Below are 26,282 nucleotides of genomic sequence, written 5' to 3' on the forward strand. Positions count from 1 at the left end.
TTCACACCTTTTTCTTGGACCACAAAATTATCCCTTGTTGTGAATGGTTGGAAGTTAAGTGACATGTTCTCAATTAAGGATTTGGCAACAATAGGATATTCAATACACAAAGCATTATAATCAAAATTAGGGGAAACAAGTTCTCTCAAAGTTTTTTGGTCAGCCATGTTAAAATCAATAGAAAAGAAAAAGAAAATCAACAAACAATGAGAAAACACATAATTAATTCAGCAATGCAACAACAAATAGGAAAATACCGACAATGTCCCTATTAAGTAAAAACAATGTAATATGTAAAAAATAATTAAAATTAAAGAAAAAAAATACAAAAACACGAAAATTAATCTAATAAAGTCAATTAAGAATTTTGTAAAAAAATTTGGAATTTTCTGAAACTACCAAAACAGAAATAAAATCATAAAAAATAGAAAAATAAGGAATTTAGGGTTTTTAAGATGGCTTCCATTATTTAGTTTCTAAATAGAGGATTTTGATCCTTGATTTTTTCCTATTTAATCGACAAAGAATCGAAATAATTTGAGACAATTTTCTATAAAAACAGTTTTTTTAATCCTAAAACGCAAAAAGACCAAAACACAAGAAAGTTAGGGCAAAAAAATGTTAAAATATAACACGTATGACTATAATAATGGTTAGACTATAATAATGGTTAAAATCTACAAGAGTCCCCGACAACGACGCCAATTTGATCTATTGTCGCACACGGGTCAAAAATGAGTTTAAAAGTGTAGTAAAACGGAAGCGACACTCGAATGTCGTATCACAAGGACTCTTGAAGGTTATAACCAAACAAATGAAAAGAAGGGGTTTTTTAAGGTTCAAGACTTAAATCGAAGATGATTAAAGGTAAAAGCAAAATTGATAAATAAGCTAATTTATTGTATCGATTTCCGACTTATCATCGATTCTTATAATTTCAATTTCCTAGGAGATTCAATCTCATTCGATTATAATACCCACTGACAATCGCAATTGGTATTATATGATGTATGTTCCTAATTTCTGAATTAAGCAAACGGATTTAAGCAGACACGAATTAAGCAAACACGATAATGAAAAAGCTACGCTAACGTGATTATAGTTAAGGATCATACAAACAATCAAATTTAATCAACTTTATCCTATAAGAAACAATTGAATTAAGCAAACGAAAGTAATCGAATTAAAAAAACGAGTTTATAGGAAGAATTGAAAAGAAATAGAAATTAAACTGAAATTAATAAAAACCTCAAAGTGGAATTCGAATACAGCAGATCAACTCTTTGAGAATTAGCCTCCAGGGTATTCATATGCCCTATTCTCTATTTCATGAATTTTCAATCCCCCCAATCCTAAAACTACTAAGTTGTTTAAATAGAGCAAGGGAATTTGGGCCTAATAGCAGATCAACTCTTTGAGAATTAGCCTCTAGGGTATTCATATGCCTTATTCTCTATTTCATGAATTTTCAATCCATACAAAATCGGCCCAAAAATTAAGTATTTTCTTAAGTCTGGAAATATAACGAATTATTCGACTCTTCTTCACTTTGAATCAGCTTCTGACTTCAACATGAAACTTTTAGCTTATCCTCTCAGCTTTCCAACACATGTTAGAACACATCAATCCGATCCTCGTAGGTCAAGTTATGATATGCATAGTAACAAGGTATCAAATAACTACTTATACTGAAAATAAAATACGAAAATAAAATAAGACCAAAAATAAACTTAAATATAAAAACAAACTAAAATAGTAAAAATAATAAAATAAACTATAGAGTTTCCTAAGTAGATAGTAGAAGAATGTGCATTAAAATGCACTGATCAGTCGAAGTGAAGAATAGCAAAATTGTTATGATCAAGGATGTTGGGCATGTTCTTGGCATGAAGAGCAGTATGATGAGTGTAGGTCAGTTAATTGAGAAGTGTTTTTCAGTTACTATGAAGGACAATCTCTTGAAATTGTATGATTCTAATCAGAAGCTAATTATGCAGTTTAAACAGGGAAGTAACGGAACATTCAAAGTGAAAGTTGAAACAATTGAAACTAAATGCCTTAATGCAGAAGGTGATAATGAGTTGTGGCACAAGAGATTGGGGCATCTGAACTTCAGAAGCTTAGGGAATTTGAGTTCTAAGAAGTTGGTACATGACATTCCTAATATTGTGAATCCTAAGAAGTCATGTGAGATATGCATGAAAGGTAAGCAACCTAGATTATCATTTGCATTAGAAGTGGCTCCAAGAGTAAAACATGCTTTAGGAATAGTGAATTCTTATGTATGTGGACCATTTGAAGTGTCTTCACTTGGAAGAAACATGTACTTTTTTTCATTTTTGGATGTGTTCATAAGAATGACATGAGTAGTACTCATCAAGTTTAATCATGAGGTGTTTGTTGGTTAATAAACTTAAGCGGATCACGGTCCTGTAGAAAATAAAAATCAATGTCAGAAACTTGTAATAAATTAATAAACGTAAATTACAAAGAATGAATCCAACTAATGTTACCTCTCTGTATTAAAACAATGAATCCAGCTAGTTTCCAGACGGGGACTCTCATGCCCATCTATCCATTTTTTTATTATGCTAACACATGTATATCTTTTACGGTGTTTTTAACATATATCCTTTTAAAAATAATATTATTTAAATACAATTATTAAATATAATGATACATATTATTTTTCAAAACGTTTTAGTAATTTATTATTGAAGACTGGGTGATCAATCAACACTTAAAAAAAGTATCCTCAAAATCAATTTAACAATACAAAGGGCACAATGTGATAATTAATAATTATCAAGAAATTAAATATTAAATAAAATAAATCTCTCTCTCTCTCTCTCTCTCTCTCTCTCCTCTCGTGCACCAACATCTGCAATGTTGTATGATATTCAAAAAAAATTGTTAAATAATTATAACAAAAAAATAATTACAAAATAACAAAATTAAATAAAAAATTATTATACCTTAAATATATTAAACCATTCATCTTTATCCTACAAGAAAATCTCTCCAAAAAAAACTTTCAAGCTTTTTTATACATTAGTTGAATGACTCGATTTATAGATTTGGCAGCAGACCGACTCAGCGTGAAACTAAGCAATAACAATTTGAATAAGTCTTAAATCTAAAAATGGAAATATATATAGTAAAATAAAACATATAAATTAGAAACTTACTTCAATCCAACGGGTCGAATAAAATGTCGTGATAAATCCTTTACACTACTACGAAAACACATATCATAACGGTTGGAAAAGGGATACAACAAAGTCCGACCAACCCTTATGAGGAAGGGTGTGATTGTATGTATGATGCTTTCCACCACGAGCGTTGGACCAATGTGATAAACTAGGTAGCGCGCTATATATCGCAACGGTTAAAATATACAACTGTTGTGATATAAAGCGAATGGTCATGGGTTCGAATCCTTCTGAACATGTGGTTAATAACATTTTACACTCAATCTATAACAACGATCTGTATAAGTAACCGTGATTAAATACTTTGTTTTTTATTATTATTTTATTTCTCCATATATTACAAACCTGTATTTATTTTACATGTATATTATAAACTTTATATATATATATATATATATATATATATATATATATATATATATATATATATAATATATATATATATATATATATATATCAAATTAACCATGACAAATACCACCCCCTTCCTTTTCAACTAACACATTAAACATAAATGTCCAACGTCTACGGACGTCCTCTAAGTCTTCAGAAGAGCAATGTGCCATGTCGTTAAACGTTTACCTAAACAAGTGAAAAAAATGAAGATCACTTTATTTGAGTTATCATAGCAAATTAATATGTGATTGAAAATATTTCATGACATTATATACCTAATCCCACAAATCAACAATACCGACAGAGACGATGTTAAACACATGTTTCATTACATAATACTCACACCGTATCCAGGGACGAAGTCAGGAAATTTTGAATGTACGGGCAAATATAATACTAAATGTAAATTTAAGATAAGTAAATTCTTTGATACCCATGAATTTTGGTTATGAATCAATACTTTTAGTGTAAATAAATTTAAAATGTTATTTTTAAAAATAAAATAATATTAAAATATAATATATTATTAAATTTCATTATTTTATTAGATGAAGGTACTAAGATTTAATAAAATTCAAAGGTAAGTGTTCAACTTTAAGGTATATGTGTTTTTAGTGTAAAATAATTTTATGTTTATTAAATTAATTCTTATCACTTTGTTATACTATTTTTCAAAGAAATTATCAACCATCTATTTTGTGAGACATATTTAGATGTATGCATAATTATTTATAATAATATACATATCAACTTAATTATATATTTAAAATATAATAAATTAATATTTAATATAAGATATTTATTACTTAAATAAATAAACATTATAACATATTTATTGACAAAATAAATTTATAACATACTATAAAATATAAATAAGTTCAGAATTTATTGTAAGATAAAGTATTAAATTGGTACCAACAAAAATTATATTGTATCGTCTTAAATAAATTATATTTAGATGTCATGGATGGTGAAGTGGAAACAAATTTTAAGAATTAATTTGTGATATTTATTTACTATATAACACTTAAGTATTATTATAATTAATATTACTTTTAAGTGTGATAAATTTTTAGTGGGGGCAGTTGCCTACACATTCATATGTGTGGCTCCGTCCCTGCTCGTATCTCTCTGCATGTCTCATCGTCTACAAATTTACACATTCCATAAATATATAACTAAACATGCATTTCATGAATATATATATATATATATATATATATATATATATATATATATATATATATATATATATATATATATATATATATATATATATATATATATATATATATATATATATATATATATAAAAGTGAATGTCATAATTAATCAATCCACTTACCTTGGGCTTACAAAACGCGAGTTTTTTTCTAGACTTGTTCAACCTATACGTCCTCTCGACAATCCTGTATATTGAAAATGATTTAAAAATATTACACACTAAGATAATTACAAAGTCAAATATAAAATTTCACAAAATGTATCATAAACATAAAGTTACCTAGTAATAATTTGCTTTATCGTAGGATTAAGTTCTATGTCTAACAAACACGGTGTAGTTACCATATTCGTCTGAAGATATATGATGATCAATTGATAATGTTCTTTGAATGAACAATTCATGCATATAGTATTTGGTAAAACATGAAAATTAAAGAGAAAGCATAATTCTAAAACTACCCACTTATTGAGTAATGGTGCTAAGTAACATTCTTTCTCATCCGTTATCCGTGATGTTAAGTATTCTTCAATGTTTTAAACAGAAATTATTTGTAAACCGTACTCTAATTGAATCCAACAATCCATATGTATTTTATTTATTTAATTCTATACATACATGGTGAATGTACCTAAAAGGTTAAACAAAATACAAAAAACATGTGAGAAATTAATTTTATATAAAACAATGAATGTACCATATAATGAGATATACTTACGTGCACCAAACTTGTAGTATCCGTATGTTCAACCACCGTTTTCCACCAATCATATCCTTTATATCTTTAGAAATCATAAATAATTCATTTAACCCCTTAATCGTATGATCATGTTCTAGCATACGAGTAAATACCTCTTCTTCGTTGCACACAACGTAAACCATCATTTTGGAATATGATTCTTCAGAAGGAGCCAATAACATGTATTTTATCTCTCTACCGGTGGGGGCGACTAAACAACTTCCTTTTGTTCTTTCACCAAGTAGAGCATATCTACCAGGCAATTGATAATCAACATCATCCTCTTCATTTGTATATTGTGGCACGGTTCCACTGATTTTCTACATCATAAAATACACAAAGTAACACAAAACAAAATTAACACAATATATATCATACATTTCATATAACACAATTCTCACTCTCACATACCGCATATAACTCTTTTAATTCTTCTAATTCTTTCCTTCAAGTTTCCCGCTCCGTTTCTAACTTCTCGTTAAATTCTTGCTTTCGAGTATCTATCTTCCTCTTAAGCTCTTCCAACGTTTCATTTGATACTTGTTCGGTGCTTTTTTTTGGACGTACCAAAAAGCACTCTCATGTCGATGCCATCTCCAACCCAACGGACACGCCCACCATGTTCCTTCGTTCTGATTGCTTCTACTAATATATCATGTTGTGGTTCTGAAACAAAGGTACCTTCATAGACTGAGTTAACCAACGAATCCTACACAACACGATAAGACATACATTGTTAATTATCAAAGAGACTTACATAACACTAAACATATGCACAACAAGTCCTACTTACAATTCTCTTAGCTACCAATCTAGAGGAATCTGAAGTGTCATCTCCATTTGATCTCAGTCGATCCCTCTTCCACTTCTCATGTCGTGATGGTGTTGATGGTTCTCGATCATGACTCATGGAGTCCCCATCTCCTAGTTGTTGTCTTTTTTCAGCAATCGTGATTTTCTCAAGTTTCCTATATCCTCCACAAGAAAATCTATGGGGGTATTTGTTTTTGGACTTTTTCAGTTTTCTCGCTTCACTTTTAGCCTGTTATAAACATAGGAAAAATATTAACGTCCATGGTTTATCCATAAAATTATCAGAAAATACCACTAGTACTAACCATGAACTTCTCATTATTACGAGACTTCACAAACTTTTTTCAAACCTTCTTGTCAAGAAAAGGATATTTTACCCATGGGTGCTCAATATTAATCTTTGGCTTCATAATGTAGTCACTTGTGAGTCGTGACTTAAAACTCCTCCAAGTCGTACCAGCATAAGTTATCCATTTTTTTCAACTTCGAATCATCATTAAATTCAAACGTCAACTACAAATTTAAAACAATAAGTATTTATTAGTGTCTATATAACATAATATCAAATCAATAACAATTGAAGTTAATACCTGAACGTCTGTCTATATGCTATTTTCACCTTATTTGACACAACCTTCCAATCATCTATGAATATGCTCACTTTGCTACTTCCAAGGAACGCAACATAGCTCTTAAACTGCGAAGAATTAGGACCATCAAGAATAGTATGAACAACACTAAACTCGACCGGAAGTTTAACACCCGAATTGCAGACTTTTGTTAGTGTATAGTCATCATTGTGGCACCTCTTTGCTATTTTTTTTTGTGTTATCCTACTACAGATTAATCATTTGTCATGGTTTCATTTGTATGCGTAAATTTGTTTCTACTAGATGAAGAAATACCATCTAACAACAATAATAATAAGCAAGCATCAACAACAACAATAAGCAACAACAACAATAAGCGAGCATCAACAGCAACAATAATAATAAGCATCAACAACAACAAGCATCATCTTCAACAATAAGCAGCAACAACAACAATAATAAGCATCAACAACAATAAATAGTGATACATGTATATTGGCTATGAAACTTGATTTATTATGATTCTTCTTTAACATTGCATTGCACTAAATTTGATCTTTTCAATGACATAACTAAGTATATATGAGACTTATAAATTTTTCTGGCAATTGACATTGCTTATATTGTGCAGTAATTGATTCAACATGTTTCTTATCTAGAAAATAAATAACAAGGAAAACTCTTTGATCTCTTGGAAGTCAAAGAAACAATCATCAACAACAAATAGATAAGCAGCAACAATAACAACCAGAATAATCTTCAACAAAGCATCAACAACAACAACAAGCATCAACAATAACAATGAAAAATATAGGTACTGTAAATGCATGAGATAAAAAAGTTTACGTACCAGAAACATGATGAATAAGTAAAAAAATATTCTCAGAATCTTAAAGTTCTTCCTCGACAGCTAAACCGAAGGCAGATGAACAAAGAACACGGTGTCACCTCCCTCCTCGACGGTACGATAGCAGTTGAAAATGTTGTTGTTTCTTCAGGTTTAAAGATTGTGTTGAACGTTTTGTTAGGGTTGAAACTGATTTTGTATCGTTGGGGTTGAAATGGTGATGTACGATTCGTTAGGATTGAAAATCATGTTGTTTCGTTAGAGGTTGTTTCTTGATGGAAATAAAAATATGCAACTGAAGAGACAGGTTAGTTAGCTCTGTGTAAAGTGATTAAATGATGTCACCGTGCTTTTTCTAAAAGCCGTTGTGATATATGATTAAATTTATAAAAAAATGTCATGTCTTAAGCAAATAAATTTTTTAAAAAATAATAAAAAATATATCATTTTTTGAAAAAGCGTGGTGATATAATATTGCCATTGACATTAATGATATTTAAAAAAAAACACTAGGTTTTAAGTAATTAATATTTTTAAAAAATAGAAAATATATCACAATGGTTTGTTTAAAGAACCGTATTGATATATCTTTCTTTGATTAAATAAATGTGAAAGACAGTGCTAAATTCAGAAAAAATCACGAAATAGCAGGTGATGAGAGTCGAACTCATGAAACGTCAAATTATATCACCCCATTTATTTTAGAAAACCATGGTAATAAATTAACAACGTTTAACTAAAAAATTAAAAATTATATATGCTCATGAAATTTGAGATATCACCACGGTCCTTCGAAGGACCGTGGTAATGGTGGCGTCGTTATATTTATTTTTTGTAGTAGTGTTAACTCCTTACTCAAAATTTGGTTTAAGTCTACGTCTTTCGGGTAGCATTCTATCGTACATCCAACTACCATAGTACCGAAAATATTACATACTGCACATTTACAAAATCGTTTCCATATTAGTTACGAATGTGATTTCAATCTATCGACCAATTCCAGAAAATTTAGTCAAACATTTACTACAAACTACATTTCATAAAATATATTTTCGTATTTTATAATATATATTCTATTTTATTATTTTATAACATATAACATATATAAAAAATACTAAAAAAAGATTTTAAAAAATGTATATATTATGTTTTAAAAGAATATATATTATATTTTAAAAAGTATAAATTATGCTTTGGTATTTTATAACATATATATTTTATAGAAACAAAAAATAAATAATAATAATAAACTGATATTTTAAATAAAATATTTAAAATATATATTTTGTCTTTATGACTACACATTAGATTTTAATATATATATATATATATATATATATATATATATATATATATATATATATATATATATATATATATATATATATATATATATATATATATATATATATAGATTCGCAGCACACTGAAAATACAATATATCTAAAAACAAAGAAAATTTATGAGCAAAAATATATTTAAACAACCCAACTCATATACATTCTTATATGAAAATCAAAATCAACATACCTTTGAATAAATAAACAAGCAAATTTGAAGTCTTGATCTTGATGAACTTCCCAGAAAATCTTGAGTCTGGATGATTCTAAGTCTTAATAAAAAACGAAAAAAATTTAAATTAACAAATTTAACAAGAAAACTTAATTATCATAACAGAATTGACCTTAGAGTTGCAAAAATGGTTAGAAAGTTGTGAAAATAATTAAAATATTGTGGAGTGGAAGAAGAAACATGAAGGGAGGAAGAAGAGAGAGGAAAAAATGAGAGACTCAGGGCATCTGGGGGTGCTGCAAGCTCTCTAATAAATAGACACTTAAGCGTTGTGAAAATCACGTCATAATTAATGTAACTATTGGTAATTGCGACATGATTTTCATGCCACTAAGTTAAATCGAATAACAACGTGATTTCCATGCCATTAATTTAAAATGAAAAGCGACGTGATTTTCCCCCTCATTATCAATCTGCATGTCATAACGGTAATATGTTTATGATGTGATTTTCATGACATTACATAAAAGTGTGTCAGGGTGTCTGCACCACAATCAATTCTACTGGTAACATTTTTCACTCAAATTTTTAAATTTTTAAAATTTTTAAAATTTTTAAAATTTTTAAAATTTTTAAAATTTACTTACAACGTGATATGCACACCGGTAACATTTTTCATTCAAATTTTTAAATTTTTTAAATTTTTTAAATTTACTTACAACGTGATATGCACGTCATAAAAATTTACACCAGCTGAAGTTCAATTTTTTATTATTTTATAAGTGTTGCGACATGTTTTTCAAGTGACAACATCGTTGTTTAATAACATGAATTTTACGTGTGGCTGGAACGCAGTTTTCTTTATATATATATATATATATATATATATATATATATATATATATATATATATATATATATATATATATATATATATATATATATATATATATGAAATAAAACTAAACAAAATCAATAAAAAGAGACATAAATGAGTTGTACAAAGTGTCATTGCAAGTAGTTTGGATAACATAGTGATTTTATCTATTTTAAAGTTTTTTGTTTGCATTTTTAAATATTTTTATTTTATTATATGAACATATTTTTTGATGTCTCTCACAATTATCCTTGATTTCTTTTTAGGTTAAAATCATTCACAATGTTTTTCTTAAATAAACAATTTATCAAAATAAACGTTATGTGGCTTGAAGTTTGATTTTGAAATAAGATTTTCATACATTGACTCAAATTATAAGCAAGTTAAAATTTTGGATGATGATGAAAAAAATCTTTATTAGATTCAAAGTCTTTCCTAACTCGAATCAAAAGATACCTGAACTCAAATTACACCTTTATTTAACTGGAATTATGAATGAACTCTTAATTTTAAAATTCTATTCAAGATATGTAACTTGAGTCAAGTTTATTCTTGCCTGCAATCACATAATTTATGTCATGACTTTTAAATAATTTATCATTTGATTTAAGTCATTCTTCCATTTGATTTAAATAATTATTTTGTCCATTGAGTCAAAGTACATTGCTAATTTTTCATTTATTTTATATCTTATCTCTAGTATATATAAAAAGATTTTTTTTTTCTCTTTAGTTCATAACTTTGCAAAAATAACTGTTTGCATAACTTGCGAAGAATTTTTGCATTCTCTCGCTATTTTGAAAAATTAAGAGTGTTTTGTCAATCACACAAATTTTTTTCAAATTAACTTTAAAGAAAAAACTTCTTTCTAGAGTTGATATCTTGAATATGAACAAGTTTTATATGAGATTCTTTTGAAAAACTTCATCTTCAACCTTTAGCCAAAAACATCATTCTTGTGGTTACTAAAGTCTAAGAGGAAGTGTGAGTGGTAGTTGTTAGATTCATTAGAATTCTAATATTTTTGTGAAGATTGTTTTTGCTTTCAAATTGAAGAATTGGGGTGACTTTGAATTTTAGTGATTGACATCTAACGAAGAAGAAAAAGAAGAAATATGTGACTGTGAATTTAGGATCTAGTTTCCGTTGAAAAAATCTTAGAATGTTTTCGTTCTAAAAAAGTGGTTGGTTCTAGAACAAGATTCAAATATGTGTTGTTATCATTTGGCTTTAAGTTTTAAGTTTGCCTGTGATTATCTACTGTATCAAAAGACACATGTAATACTTTCAAGATAGTGAAAGATTAATGAATTTATAATGACTCGTTATTGGAAAATAGATTAGGTGCAAGCGATGACGACGCACAAAACTCGTATAAATCCAGTATACAATTTTCTTTATCTCTCTCTTTCAATTTCTACATAGTTTGATTGTTCTTAGGTTTTAATCGTTTTTTTTTAACTTTGTGTTATTAATTTTATTGCTTTTAGTGATTGAATGTTAAGATTTAGGTAAGTATTAGATCTTGTTTTCTACATATATATTTTTTGATAATTATTATAAAAATTTATAATCGTAGATTGTTATATTAATTAATGGAATTCTATCCCAAGCTTTATTTGAATTAAATTAGATTATTATCTTGTTGTGTTTATGTGATTTATCATTTTATGATTATTATTCTATCATTATTGTTTCATATCTAATTCTGAATTTCATAATTCTTCTTATAAAATGTTTATAAATTTCCTCCATTGCGAAAACTTTAAACTAAAAATCATTTTGAAAAATACCTTCGTAGAAAAGTCTATTAAACCTTCTCCTTTTCCTTGCATATATTCTACATCCATATTTAACTCAAAAGTAAGGTGCGAAGAAATAGTTATTATAGTTGACAACTTTGTAATTTCTTAATTATACAATTATTTGATGGGTAAATTATGTTGAATTGTAATTCTTTGTGTTGAAACAGGTTATTCGACAGAACAAAGATGTGTCGAGTTATATTAGTGTGACGAATTGTCAAGACATGTTGCTTCACACAGGATTTCGATTTAGATCTATTTTTAGTAGTGTTAACTATTTTGAGCTTTTATAGTTTTAGATTTTGGATTAGGGAGTAAACTAACATAAATCTATAAATAGAGGAAGTAACTCATATTCTTATTCTGAACCCATAACATTATATTTATAAAATTTTAAAGTTGTAAAGTGAATAAAGAAGTTTTCCATAGATTGTGAGTAGAGAGAAAACTCTGTATAAAATATTATTATTATTCTCCAATGTTCTTTTCTTTCTTTCTCAATTATTTTTTTCTTTTTATTGTCATTGTGTGGTTAATAACAATTTAGTTAATCAAGATTAATAAAAATTCTCTGTAAATTATGGTGGATTATCAACAAATTGTTTATTGAAAGTGTGCCACCAAAATATATTTTTATTTTTAGAAACTCTCCAAGATTGTGATTCTTAAGTAGAAAAATATTTATGTATTAGAATGTGAATTTGGCCCCACAAACTATTAGAGATGGCTGATACACGACACAAACACGTCGACTTTGCTAATTTTAAAAATATTAAACAATTATTTTTATTATAAAAATTCTTTAAAATAAAATATGATAGTCTTTCATCTATATTTATCCATCAATTATAAAAAAAAAGATAAAAGTAATGTAATTAAATATAATATCTTTAATTCATTCCGTCATCACTGCTTGGCCACATATTTAACACTATAGGTGTTTTTAGAAAAGAAATAAAAATGAAATCTAAGAAGCAAACTTCTAGTAGACGTATCGTAGTGTCTGGCCATATGTCGATATTTAATATTTATAAGACACTCGTATGATATATGTTACAAAAGTTAAATATATATAGAAAAAGTCAGATAAAATCTTTAAATAACTTATTTATTTTCTTTAACACTCTTTAAATAGATATCTAACACCCGTTTGATACTCATATATTAGATGCAGAACAATTTCCGTTTGATACTCACATATTAGATGCAGAACAATTTAAACAAGTCTTATCAATGTAAAATTAAAGATAATAATTTTGATTATGATATTTTTAAATCATTTAATAATAGATAGATAATGTTTAAATAATAGTATATACGTAGCAGTGTTAATGTTCTATATTTTTTATGTTATTGATATTATAGTGTTTGTGCACTATGTCTTAGTGTATGTGTCGAAGTCCATATTTTATAGATTGAATCGCTTATCTGAATCTAACATATATTTTATGGTCATTATTATAAATAATAAACTTTTTAAAAATTTATTGAATGAATAAAGTATTTGATATATATATATATATATATATATATATATATATATATATATATATATATATATATATATATATATATATATATATATATATATATATATATATATATATATATATATATATATATATATATATATATATATATATATATATATTCAATTGACTTAATTTTTTTTATAATCATGATCTTAGAATGTGAAATCTTAGAGGTATTTGCCATTCATAAAGATGAAAAGCCAAAAGGTAGGTAACTATTTATAAAGTAAACAAATCATATAACACACTGCAAAACTATAGAATCAGTTTAATGTCCTTGCCCAAGAGAGTTGTACCCCTCACCACTTCATCACATCATAGTTTCCGGAAGTTCAAAGTAGGAACTGATAGAATCATCTTCGTTATTATTTTCACGAACTATTCTTCCTTGTGCATTAATGTCAAAGGTTTCAAAAGAAAATGAAAATGTACTAGACATCACATTCACTGAACAATCCACTTTGGTTTCACTTTTTCTTGTTTTTATTGCTTTTGCTTTACCAAAACCTGGAAGACACATTCCAAATGCACAGCATTTCAATCCATCACCACCCTTCATTTTCTTGCTACCCTTTTGAACATCTTTGACAATAGCTTCGTTTTTATGGAAGCTTTGTTGTTTCTTGTTTTCATGTTCGCTCGGTCTCAGATCGAATTCATCCGGGGTCGCATGTGTTTTTCCTTTGCCGTTTGATAGGGACATGCTCTTCCATTGCTTATGATGATTCTTGTGTGTTAAGTTATTTACCTTACTTGGTAATTCTACACTTTGAGAAGATGATGAAACTTTGTGGTTTGAAAGTTGAAGTTGTGGTGGAGGGTGAAATGAGGTGTTTTCTTTTTGGAACTTCATCTTGAAAACAAATATGCTTTAAATTTAAGTGCAATACTATGATTTGAATGGTGAATATGTAGATGATTTGTGATTGAACTATTTATAGAAGAAAAGAAAAAGAGGATTTAAGTGTTGTTTCTGTCTCAACATCAATAGAGATTTTTCTCTACTTTGGTATCCTCATTTACATCAATTTACACATGATATTGGCTCTTATGAATTTTTCAATATCTTTCCGGCGTTATGAATGGTTGATTGACTTTAGAGAAATCATTAAGGGACCTAGAAATCTCATTATTTTCTAGTGTATGTTTGTATTGGTTGAATGAGTTAATTGCAGTTTTTTAAATATATAGTGAGTGATAGTAATATATGGGGCTGAATGACATTTTTTTAATTAAGTGTCACAAATTAAGTATACAAATTGTAACGTGCTGACATCAAAGGGAAGGTACTCAAAGTACTCATAATAGGAAGCTGACAAATCATAGAATCTAGGGACAAGTATACCAAACATGTTATGGCATCATGGATTTGTTAGATGTGAAACACAGTTACAACGTATAAAAGACCTAAATTTTAACATCTGTCCAAAAACAGAGACAATTATATAATGTTTGGGGGTGAGAGGGTAGATCAAGATGGTTGAAGTAATTAATTTTGATAAGGAGTATTTATTTTGTTAAGTTTAATCTTGTTAGTGTAAGTTAGTATTATTGCCTACGTGTGTATATAGTATTGTAACGGCCAACGGTTGTTTCCATTGAACATTGTAGTGCAGTGTGTCTGCAACCATTTTGATGTAACCGTTTTAGTATAGTAGTGGAAGTTTGTTATCCTCTCTTCTCTCTTTTCTTTCATCTTCATCTTTTTCATCTTGTGCATCAACATTTGACATCTAGAGCTTCAGTTCAGATCCACATGGAAACACGAGTGAACGGTGAGACATTGTGTGATTGATTTCGTTTCTTGAGTTCGTGTTGAACTTTTGATCGGAATCGTTACAGAATCACATTTCTTAATTCTGTGGGATTGGGAAACACTAGTGTTTGGTCAGATCTGAGTGTATTGCACAAAGTTGAAGATGAACGAAAACGATAATTTGAGTACCAAGCTTCCAGTGTTCGATGGCAAGAACTGGAATCGTAGGCTGATTCAGATGCATGTGTTGTTTGGCGCTCAAGATGTTCTTGATCTAGTCAATGACGGCTACGTTCAGGTTGCACTTCTGAAAAATGCAACGGATGCACAAAGACATCGTGATCTGAGGAAGAAGGATCAGAAGGCGTTGCTCTACATCCATTAGTGTGTGGATGTGAACGTGTTTGAGAAAATCGTTGATTCGACGACGACGAAGGTTGTGTGGGTCACACTGGTACGGTGCTACGGCGGTGAGGCATTGAAGCTAGAGGAAATATACCCGAACGTATCGCACGCTCGAACATACAATAGAGTCGCCATCGAACTTTATTTATTCCAGAAGGAAAGGGAAAACATCGATAAAATCCGGGGGAAAGAGATATGTTGGGTAAAGAAGTCAGTTATACAAGGGGAAGGTATTAGCACCCCAAACATCCATGGTACTCCATGGGAACCGTTTTGATTGTTCTTGCTCGAATGGGTGTGATATCTAAGATTACTCGCAAAAGAATGGGAAAAGGAAGGAAAATAGATAAAGTGCTCGGTGAGGATTGGGGCCCTCAGGCCTACGTATCCTCATAGTACAATGAGGAATTCAGAGCTTCGTAGTTCAAGGAACTAGAGGCGGGAGATGAAAAGAATTGTGATCAAAGAATGGTCTGAACCAAAGTATTGTATGATTTGAACTCCAACAAGGGTGAAATATGAACCCAAGAGTAAACTGGTACGAACCAACAAGTGAGGGCCTACAACATAGTATCATTGTATTGGAACGATCGAAAAAGAGAGGAATTAGGTGTTTGGGATACGAGCCAAATAAATCTTGGTTCACAAGGAGGTACAAGATGGAGCACAACAGTATAATGTATTTGGCTCAAAGAATAGGTATATCACGTGGAGTGAATGAAAGTAGTATATGAATGTAGGTCGTGATTAATGTTACATGGAGATGAATGGAAGGAAGCGACCGAAGTCACAGAAGTGAATATTTGATGCTAACTGACTGAAGAAGTATTGTTTGAAACCGAAAGGTGAAAATGTATTGGAATCCATAAGAGAAATGAGATTTGCACCATAGCGATATCTGGGTAACGAGCCAAACAACTCTAGATAGAAATGCGGATTTTACGTTAGACGTCCTAAAAGGATGTATATGGAATTCCAAAGAAAGTGTATTTCTGATCTCAAAGGAATAATATGTCACTGGGCGAACGATTTATGATCGAAGGCAGGTAATGAATAGTGAAAGATATGGATGGTTCCCTAAGGCGGAAGAAGGAATAATTAAGAGTGTGCTCTCCAAGGATTCACATCTTCGTGCCTACATATTCTCATCGTGCAATGAGAAAGTCAGAGCAATCGTAGTTCGGAACCACGAGAATAGAGGGAGAGACATACCATGATGAAGAGTGTGACTTGTACCAACAAAATGGGGTCAAGGGAACCCATAAATGGATGAAACTTGGAATCTAAGAGTAAACAAGCCTCTTAACCAAAGGAATGAATTAAATGTCTGGGTACGAGCCAAGCAACTCTCTATTCACAAGATAAACTGGTGCTACAATGTCTCAAAGGGGTAAAAGTGGGGCCCAAGAGAAAGTATTGTTGTGTACAAGGAACTGTATATCATTGGATGGGGAACTAATAGTTCGAGATCAAATAAGAATAGTATATTGGATCCCATAGAGGGATAGACTCTGAATCGAAGAGCAAAGTGGCGTCTTAGCCGAAAATAATGAATTAAATGTTTGGGTATGAGCCAAACAACTCTCGATTGATGAGGTGGATTATCGTTAAATCATCCTAAAAGGATAGACAAGGAGTCCAAGGAGAAGTATGGTTGATCTTAAAAAGATGGTATATATTGAATGAATCGAGCATGATTGATTGATAAATAGGGTAGCTCGCGAAGAAATTGGGTTGTCCTGCCTACGTATCCTTATAGTGCAATATGAAAATCAGAGCTCTTGTAGTTCAGCCCACTAGGGATGAAAGCAAGATGATTAAGGAGGCAAGAAGAGATGATTGAATAGTGGAATTGAAATGATTAGAATGGATAATGGGTAGACTTGATAGTTATTTGATAAGAATCACACTAAAGTCTATGAGTAAAGATGGATACGATAAGCAACGAGCCAAACGTCCCGCACCCAAAGATATCCAGAATGAGTGTAGGAAAGCTTCAGTCTCATTCCTTCTTTACCACTTAAGGCTCGTAGCATGTAACTCTTGTCTTAACTTTCAAGTGGAGAGAGAAGAATCTTTGTTGTTTCTTGTATTGATGAAGACCTTCTCAATCGTTCGATTCAAATTGCATTAAAGTCTATGAATAGAGGTGAATACGATGAATGTTGGGTCATTCATCCCATACCCAAAGATATTCAGAATGGGGGTATGAATTCTCCAGTCCCACTCCTTCTCCATTGCTTAAGGCTCGTGTCGTACGACTCGATTCATGATTGATAAGTTGTTGATGCAGTCCTTGCTTGTTGCATGATGCTTTATGAAGGGAGAGAGACTTGTCAATCATATGATTAGAATTGTGCTAAAGTTTATGAATAGAGGTGAACACGATGAGCGTTGGATCATTCGTCCCATACCCAAAGATATTCAGAATGGGGGTAGGAATTCTCTAGTCTCACTCCTTCTCCATTGCTTAAGGCTCATGCCACACAATTCTAACTTTGATTTAACAAACTCTTGTAGTTTGCCACCTTTGATTGCTTGTATTATCCACTACTTGGTATGACTGAGGATTCCTTGATCGAGAATCTGACTTGAGGCTTCGAGCTCCACGGCTTAGAAGAAAAGTCTCATTAAGTGACAAAGGGTCTTTTGGTCACTCAACTTAGACTGTGGGATCATACAAGTTCCAAGCATTTAGTTTATCAAAATTTCTCTTGATCAACTTGAATCAGAAGGTTTGAATTAATTTGGAAACTAGGTTAAAACCTAATCTAATGGTTAGAAATTAATCGAATTATCCTAAGGGATCATGTCATGGTTGATAAAAAATCTTGACGAAAATTCTATGTACCAACCCTAAGGGAGCATGTCATTGTTAATAATTGATTAAACTTCTAATGTCAAATTGTAGTCCTAAGGGCTCATGCATTTATATAGTCAAAACGGTAAGATAAACCCCTAAAGGGTAAAATGGTCATTCACAAAATATTGTTATCAAATTTCTAACAAAGCAACAATTAATTAAAACGCCACATCAAATCCTAAATCAAATCTAATTTTAAAGGATCTAACTAAACTTAATCCACTTTACAACCTAATTAAACTAAAAGTTAATATTTCTAAAATCATAGTCTAATTCTAACTATTTCCAATATTCTAATTAAATTCTAAAAAATCAAAATTCTATTATTTCTAATACTTCTAAAATCTAAAAGATATTATTTCTGATATTTCTATTATTCTAAAATCTATTCTATTTACGGATTAAACCCTATTCCAAGTTCTAATCAAAACCTAATGGATTCAACGAGTTCTAAAACTACTCTAATCAATTAAGTCTAAAGATTTAAAAAATTAACTAAGTTCTAAAACAATAATATTCTAATTATCTAATTTTTCTCTAATTAAAACCTAAAGTTAATTTCCCCAAGATTTTAACTAAGCACTAAAATCAATTAAGCTAAAAAGGACTAATCAAGAATTAACTAAACCTAATTATTCTAAGGCTAAATGAAAAATGAAAAATGAAATTAAACAGAACCAGGGGTGCAGAATTAGGAATGGTAGTGTGGATAGAAAACGGGCCTTAGGCCCATGAATATCCTCTTGCAACCAGAATAATCCACCACGATTTGGGGGGGGGGGCGGATAGCAGTTCCCCAAATTCTGCATACCGTGAAGTAAAGGCCCACACGATGGGCCTGATTTTCACCAAAAAATGCCACTGTCAAAAAACCAAAATGGGCCTAAATGTCATCCCACAATCCAACGGCTACAACCGCCCATAACCAAATGAGAAGCCACACATTGGAAATGACAATAGTCTCAACCTAGGGTTAATCAAACGGTAAACGGTCATTAGCTCCTAAATCTTGGGATTAAGAGGGTATTAATCAGCTTCAACCGTTAAACACGCTTGGGAAATAAACCGATGGCTCCAAATTTAAACGAAGGATTCTTCCCTCTCGTCTTTTCATTCTCGCCGTTAAACAAAGACGCCACTGCGCGGGAGGTGACGGCAGCAGTTCGAACATGACCTCCAAGAATCACCGGTCCTTTGCCTAGCCTAAACCTCTCAATTCCACCCTAACAACAAATTAAGATCCAAAACAAAGCCTAGTTCGAAAACTGCGAGCGAGGTCTAAAGCTACCTAGAGATTCGATTTAAGATGAAGCGGAGGAGCTCTTACCTTCGACCTTTTTCGGCGATGATTGTGCTGCAGACGGTGTGAGGGAGTCAAGTATGTCGACCGAGATTCCTCTTCTCTTCTTCTTCTTCTTGCCAACAACTACGAGCGTAATAGAGCATGACGATGGCCTCACGTGGAGTATAGCTCGAGTGAAAATGAAGCTTCCATGTGAAGCTCCAAGAACCTCTTCAGAAGAGCTTTTGGTGAGGGTAAGAAAAAGGGGAAACGAAAGTTGCAGAGGAGAGTCAGAATAAAAAAAAGTGATCCCTTGTGAATGAGGCTTGGTGAGTATTTATAGCTTTTCAGTTATTTGGTGAACCTCACATTCATTTTCATCTCACATTCTAGTTGGTTCGAAACTCTCCATTCTGTTAGAGCGGTTAGTTTGTTATAACTACCAAATCAGTTAATTGGGTATGATTCCGTACGTTGTCCTTAGGTTAGTTATAGTGAATTATGTTAGCTTGTGATTTACTGGGTGAACTTGCGACTGGTTGTTGAACATGTAATATCCGCTTAAACCAGTCCTGTTAGATTTTTAATGATTATGCATCATGTAAGAAAAAGGTTAGTTGATTTAGGTGCTCATCAAGTGGAATGCTAGGGTTGCATCCATATCCGTTTTTGTTATGATTTTGGTGTGTTTATATATTGATGACATGTTGCTAACAAGGAGTTGTGAACATTAGATAGCTATGTTAAAGAAGGTGTTGATGAGTGAATTTGAGATAACTGATCTAGGAAAGATGACATATTTACTAGGGATGAAGTTTATGTACTCTAAGAAGGGTGTCATTTTGCATCAGTTGAAATATGAACATGAGCTTCTGAAGAGATTTGAGTTGTTAAATTGTAAGGTTGATGTCACACCGTCAGAAACAAATCACAAATTGGATTCTGATTCTAAAGGTGATGATGTAGATGACACAACTTTGAAGCAGTTGGTTGGCTCTCTGAGGTATTTATGTAATGTCAGACCTGATATTTGCTATACAGTTAGAATGGTTAGTAGCTTCATGAGTAAGCCAAAGTGGTCTCATTATCAAGTTGTTTTCAGTATTCTGAGGTATATTAAGGGGACTCTGAAGTATGGAGTTTTATTCTCTTCTGGAGAGAAGACTAATACAGAGTTGATGTGTTACTCAGACTCTGATTGGTGTGGAGACATAGTTGACAGAAAAAGTACTTCTGGATATTTGTTTAAGTAACTGAGAGGTCATATTTCTTAGTGTTTCATGAAGCAACCAATTGTTGCTTTGTCAACCTGTGAAGCTGAATATATTATAGGTGATATGGCTGTATGTCAAGTTATTTCACTTCTGAATTTACTGAAGGATATGAAGATCAAGGTAAACAAGCCTCTAAAGATAATGATTGATAATAAGTCTACAATCAATCTTGTCAAGAACCTAGTGTTGTATGGGAGAAGCAAACATATTGAGACTAAGTTTCATTTTCTGAATGTCATGTTCAGATTGGAGTGCTAGAAGATATGCACTGTAGCATCCAAAAGCAACTGGTAGATGTTCTGATTAAAGTGATCAAAACTAGTTAATTTATCCACTTTAGGGATGAAATTGGTGTTGTTAGTTTTGACTACATGAATACGAATTAAAGGATTATGTTAGAAGTAATTAATATTCAACATTAGTAGTATTTGTTTTGTGCTTAACCTAGTTAGTGTAGTTGCCTACATGACATTATTATTTGTGTATATATTATATTGTAGATGTCAACCGTTGTATCCACTGAGTATTGTAGTGCAATCGTTTTAGTAGAGTAGTGGAAGTTTGTTATTCTCTCTCCTCTCTTCTTCATCTTGTGCACTAACACAAGATACTTAGGGTAAGTTTGTTTTGACTTTTTTTAAATGATTTTGTTAGTGTAACATACTTTTGTGTAAAAAAAATTTATAAAGAAATTTTTCATAAACTTCAAATGAAATTTTGGTTTGAATAATTATTTTTAAAATTTTATTTTAGATATTTTATCATTTTAATGAAAAAAAATTGAATATCAAAATTTCAAAAAATCACTTAATTTTGAAGTTATTTCAAATAATTTTTCATAAAAATCATTTTTAAAATACAACTTTTAAAAAAATTGCATTTCAACTATATTTTAATATTCAATAATGTATATTTATGTTATAGAATGTTAAAATTAATCTTTTAATTTAGAGAAAATTGATTATGATTTGATAATTGAGAAACTTAGAAATAAAACAAAACAAATTAGAGATGTTATCACAAAGTCACCTTTTTACTACACCAAAATCAACAGGAACACAGATCTTGCACTTCCTCCTCTTTCTTCTATATCTTCTTCTTAGTGTTGAAAACACATCACATATCACTCAAATTAATAAGAAAAGGAATAACTTTTATTCCTCACTTAATGTTGATGTTGATCACTAGGTTCACATATCACTCAAATTTGTCTCTCACTCTTGATGTTCGCGGGGTTGAAAACAAACCTCAACATTAAAATCGATGTCGTGTTAGTATCAAATGAATAATTGTATTTTGATACTTCAAATTCTCATTCTCAGCAACAGAAAAATCTGAATTTCAACTTCTGGTACCCATCTTCAGATCTGAACATCCGACACTTGACTCCAGATCTGAAGCAATGGACAACTTGAATGAAGATGGGTCTGCTTGAACAAATATTGTCGAATATAGGTTACCCGGTTTGGATATAGTTATGGGTTTTGGTAGATTCAACATTGTTTCATTGTTGATGTTGTTGCTTGAATCCATGGTAATGTTGATTGATTAAAGAGAAATAACAATATCAATTTTTGTTTCATGTTAGGAGTAAGATTTATTGTAAGAGCAGTATTTTTATTGTCAAGTACTATTTTTTTTCTTTTTTTTTTTAAATATTGGGTGTTTAAATCTTTTGAATTTTGATAAAGGTATGAGGTGAAGAAGTGAAGTAGGTGGATTAAAAAAATATCTATTTATTAATTATGGGTCAGTTTGTTTTAGTTTTAAAAAAAATGTATTTTTGAAAATGGATTTTAAAAAATGTTTTTCAAAATATTATAAGTTTTTCAAAATTTATTTTTTATAAATTGAAAGATTAATTTTGATATACTAAAACATAAGATCAAAGTATAATCAAAATCATAGTTTTTTCAAAAAGTTCTATTTCAAAAATGATTTTTATGAAAAATTATTTGAAATAGCTTTAAAGTTAAGTGATTTTTTAAAATTTTGATATAAAAAAAATCGATAAAATTATAAAATATCTAAAATAACATTTTAAAAATAACATTTTAAAAATAACATTTTAAAAATAACATTTTAAAAATAACATTTTAAAAATAACATTTTAAAAATAACTATTCAAACCAAATTTTCATTTGAAATTTTTATTAAAAGTTTCTTTGTAAATTTTTTTTACATCAAAATATGTTACATTATAAAAATTATTTAAAAAAATAACCAAAACAAATGGACCCTATATTCATTAATATTATAAAATCATTTTTTGTTTTAATTAATTTACATGTCAAATTTTATATTGTTTGTGGCACTGACACGTGAGTGTCACGTATTAAATGAGAATGACACAGGTGCAAAGGTGGAGGGAGATTAAGAAAATCTTAAATAAAATAAAATTAAGGGAGATCCCATAAGGGGCTAGGATCTCCCTCAGTGTCTTTTTCCCAAATTATTTTCTATGAATTATGGTCCACGCTCTTTAGACTATCTTCAATAGGCTAGGATTTTTAACCCCTTCGTATAAAATAAAACCCTTTAACAACCTCGTCATCAAGTTTATCCAACATTGGGTACCCTAGCTGCCTCAGAGCAAGTACAGGGTTATAATTAATGCACCTTCGAGATCCCATAAGGGGCACATTTAGAAAGTCGCCACAACTAAAGATGATATATATATATCATCATAATCTCGATAGTACCAAGAAATCTCGTCATAGTTAAAGCTATTATCCTTTATGGCCTCTTGAGATTGTCATGATTGTTGGTGAAGGGTCCCTTCTTAGGTAGGTGACTTAAGTACCAGATGTACAATAGAGGAGCACAACATACAATGGTCCCACTTTTCTTCTCAAGTCTTACATGATGGTGATAATAGATATCATAAAGGAGAGTAGGGATTGAATTTCTAGACAAGAAGACACTGATAGCGGATGTATCTATGAAGCCGTCTAATTTGGGGAATATGACGATCCCATAGGTTAGGAGGGCTAAAGTCGCGTTAAAGGCACCCCAATCTTTGGATTTTATAAGGTTTCATGCCCTATTTTCCAAGAACTTTTGAGAGAAACCTAGGCCACTGTCCTTGGTAGTCATATTGGCTAAGACATCCCGTCTTCCAAGATATAAGATAGTGGCTAGAAACTGATAGTTTAAAGCTTCACCAAGACCGATAAAAGGAGCTCGGTCTTTCACATAGATTCCGATGATGTTTTCAAATTCCTCTAGGGTAGGTGCTAATTGATAATCTTGAAAGGTAAAACACCTCAGGGGAGAGTCATAGAACTGTGTTAAACCAGTAATGACCCCAGGGTCCACTTCAATATTCACAAGATCGAGGAGATTCTTATATTCTTTTCTGAAAGCTCTGGCGTTGTTATCGGATAACTCAAAGACCAAGTCTTTCAGGTCTCCTAAACGTGGGGATTTGAACTTGAGAGGGTAAGTATTTCTTATGGCATGATTCATGGCTTTTAAATGCTGAAAATAATTTTTCTTCTTTTTAAAAAAAAAACCCTGAAAACACCAAATGTGTATGCTCAAAAAATTTGAATGAATGATATGCATGTAAAGATTGGTTTGAGACATATGCATAGGCTAAATATAAGGGTAACCTAATGATATGTATTCCATAATCCCCTCATGTGTAGGTTCTAGGGTTTCCTTAGATAAGGTATCTGAGTATGTTCCCAAAGTCATGGACCCTGATTGAAAGGACTGTCGTCATTACAAATACTTGTAAGACATTGATACCCTAAATCGGATCTATTCTGGGTGAGGCTTTCGCGCCAGCCTAACAGGATATACGTCTCGAAGGTTAACACTACACGATCATTGGTATTAATAACATGGGTTAAGGATCCCTATAAAAGGTCCCCAGAATCAAGGATCTTCTTGATCGATATTGCCACAACTACAAATACTTGTAGGACAACAACACTTTCAAGTGGATCTATTTTGGGCGTGGTTTTCATGTTTTTCAAACGAGATTTATGTCCCGATGGTCAACACTACGCAACCACATACTAGCTTACGCTTTTTCTCAGACTCCATTGTAATATCTCACTCAAATAGAAATTAAAACCCATTAAGGCAAAATAATATATAATTTTTTTTTAAAATAAAGTAGAAAATAAAATAAATAAAATGAGGATTAAAATAAGACAAATAAACAAAAACACACAACCATAAAACTAAAGGATATGTTTGACTCTCTATAGGGACATATCCCCAACAGAGTCTCCAACAGTCGCATCTCGAAAAATATGAACTCGTCAGCGCATCACACGCTCGCAGATGACTAATAGAGTCGCCACCAAATTTTATTTATTCCTAATGAAATGAGAAATAATGATAGAACCCTAAGGGGAAAAGGATAAGATGGCCATCACAACCAAATATGGGTTCAAGAGTCGATGATGGAAAAAATATTAGCACCCCTTACATCCGTTGTACTTAACTAAAACCTCCTATAGTTCTAAGGGTTAAGGGTTTGTTAAGGGAGTGTATGCATGTATTTTATTTTATTTATTTATGACAAAAATATTTACTAAATATTTTTTATTATTATTGCGCATGCTAAGGTTTCAAAATCTCGTACCTACTTATTCTCAAAGTACAATGAGAAAATCAAGGCATCGTAGTTTGCAATAATATATGTGTATGTTTGATTGATTTTAATTTATAAAAACGTTTTTATTGCGCGACGGTAGAATAAGAATGACTTTGATGAGTTGAATTGATTTTAAGATGGAAGGCGAACATTCGACTGACCAAACTATACAACTTGTAAGAGGTCTTTTCATCCGGTTTATAAAAAAGAGATCCGTTATTTTTTTTAATTTTACTAATTAAATGAAAATAAAGGTTTTTTTTTGTTGTATTTTTTAATTGAATGAAATAAGACATGTTTTTGGTAGTTTTGATGAATAAAAGAGAATGAAAGATTTATTGTATTTTTTATTTTTATTATGAAAAATGAAGGAAAATAAGCTAAACTAAAATAAATATAGTAAGATAAAATAAATTATAATCTAATAAAGTGAAATGGACCTATTTTTTTTGTATTTTTTTATTAATTAAATATTAATGAAAAAAAGTGAAATAAACAAGTTATTATTTTTATGTTAATAATTAGAATCGACTAATCTGAAAACC

At 30.5% G+C, this 26,282-nt stretch overlaps 1 protein-coding gene across 1 annotated transcript; it reads left to right on the forward strand.

Moving 5' to 3' along the window:
• The first annotated feature begins 20,591 nt into the window (after positions 1–20,591).
• On the forward strand, positions 20,592–21,104 carry LOC127108401 (uncharacterized mitochondrial protein AtMg00810-like). The gene has a single exon (XM_051045866.1). The coding sequence runs from the start codon at positions 20,592–20,594 to the stop codon at positions 21,102–21,104; it is 513 nt and encodes a 170-aa protein (XP_050901823.1).
• Positions 21,105–26,282: the final 5,178 nt, after the last annotated feature.

This window comes from Lathyrus oleraceus, chromosome 1, assembly GCF_024323335.1.
Source record: "Lathyrus oleraceus cultivar Zhongwan6 chromosome 1, CAAS_Psat_ZW6_1.0, whole genome shotgun sequence".
NCBI classification, from domain to species: Eukaryota; Viridiplantae; Streptophyta; class Magnoliopsida; order Fabales; family Fabaceae; genus Lathyrus; species Lathyrus oleraceus.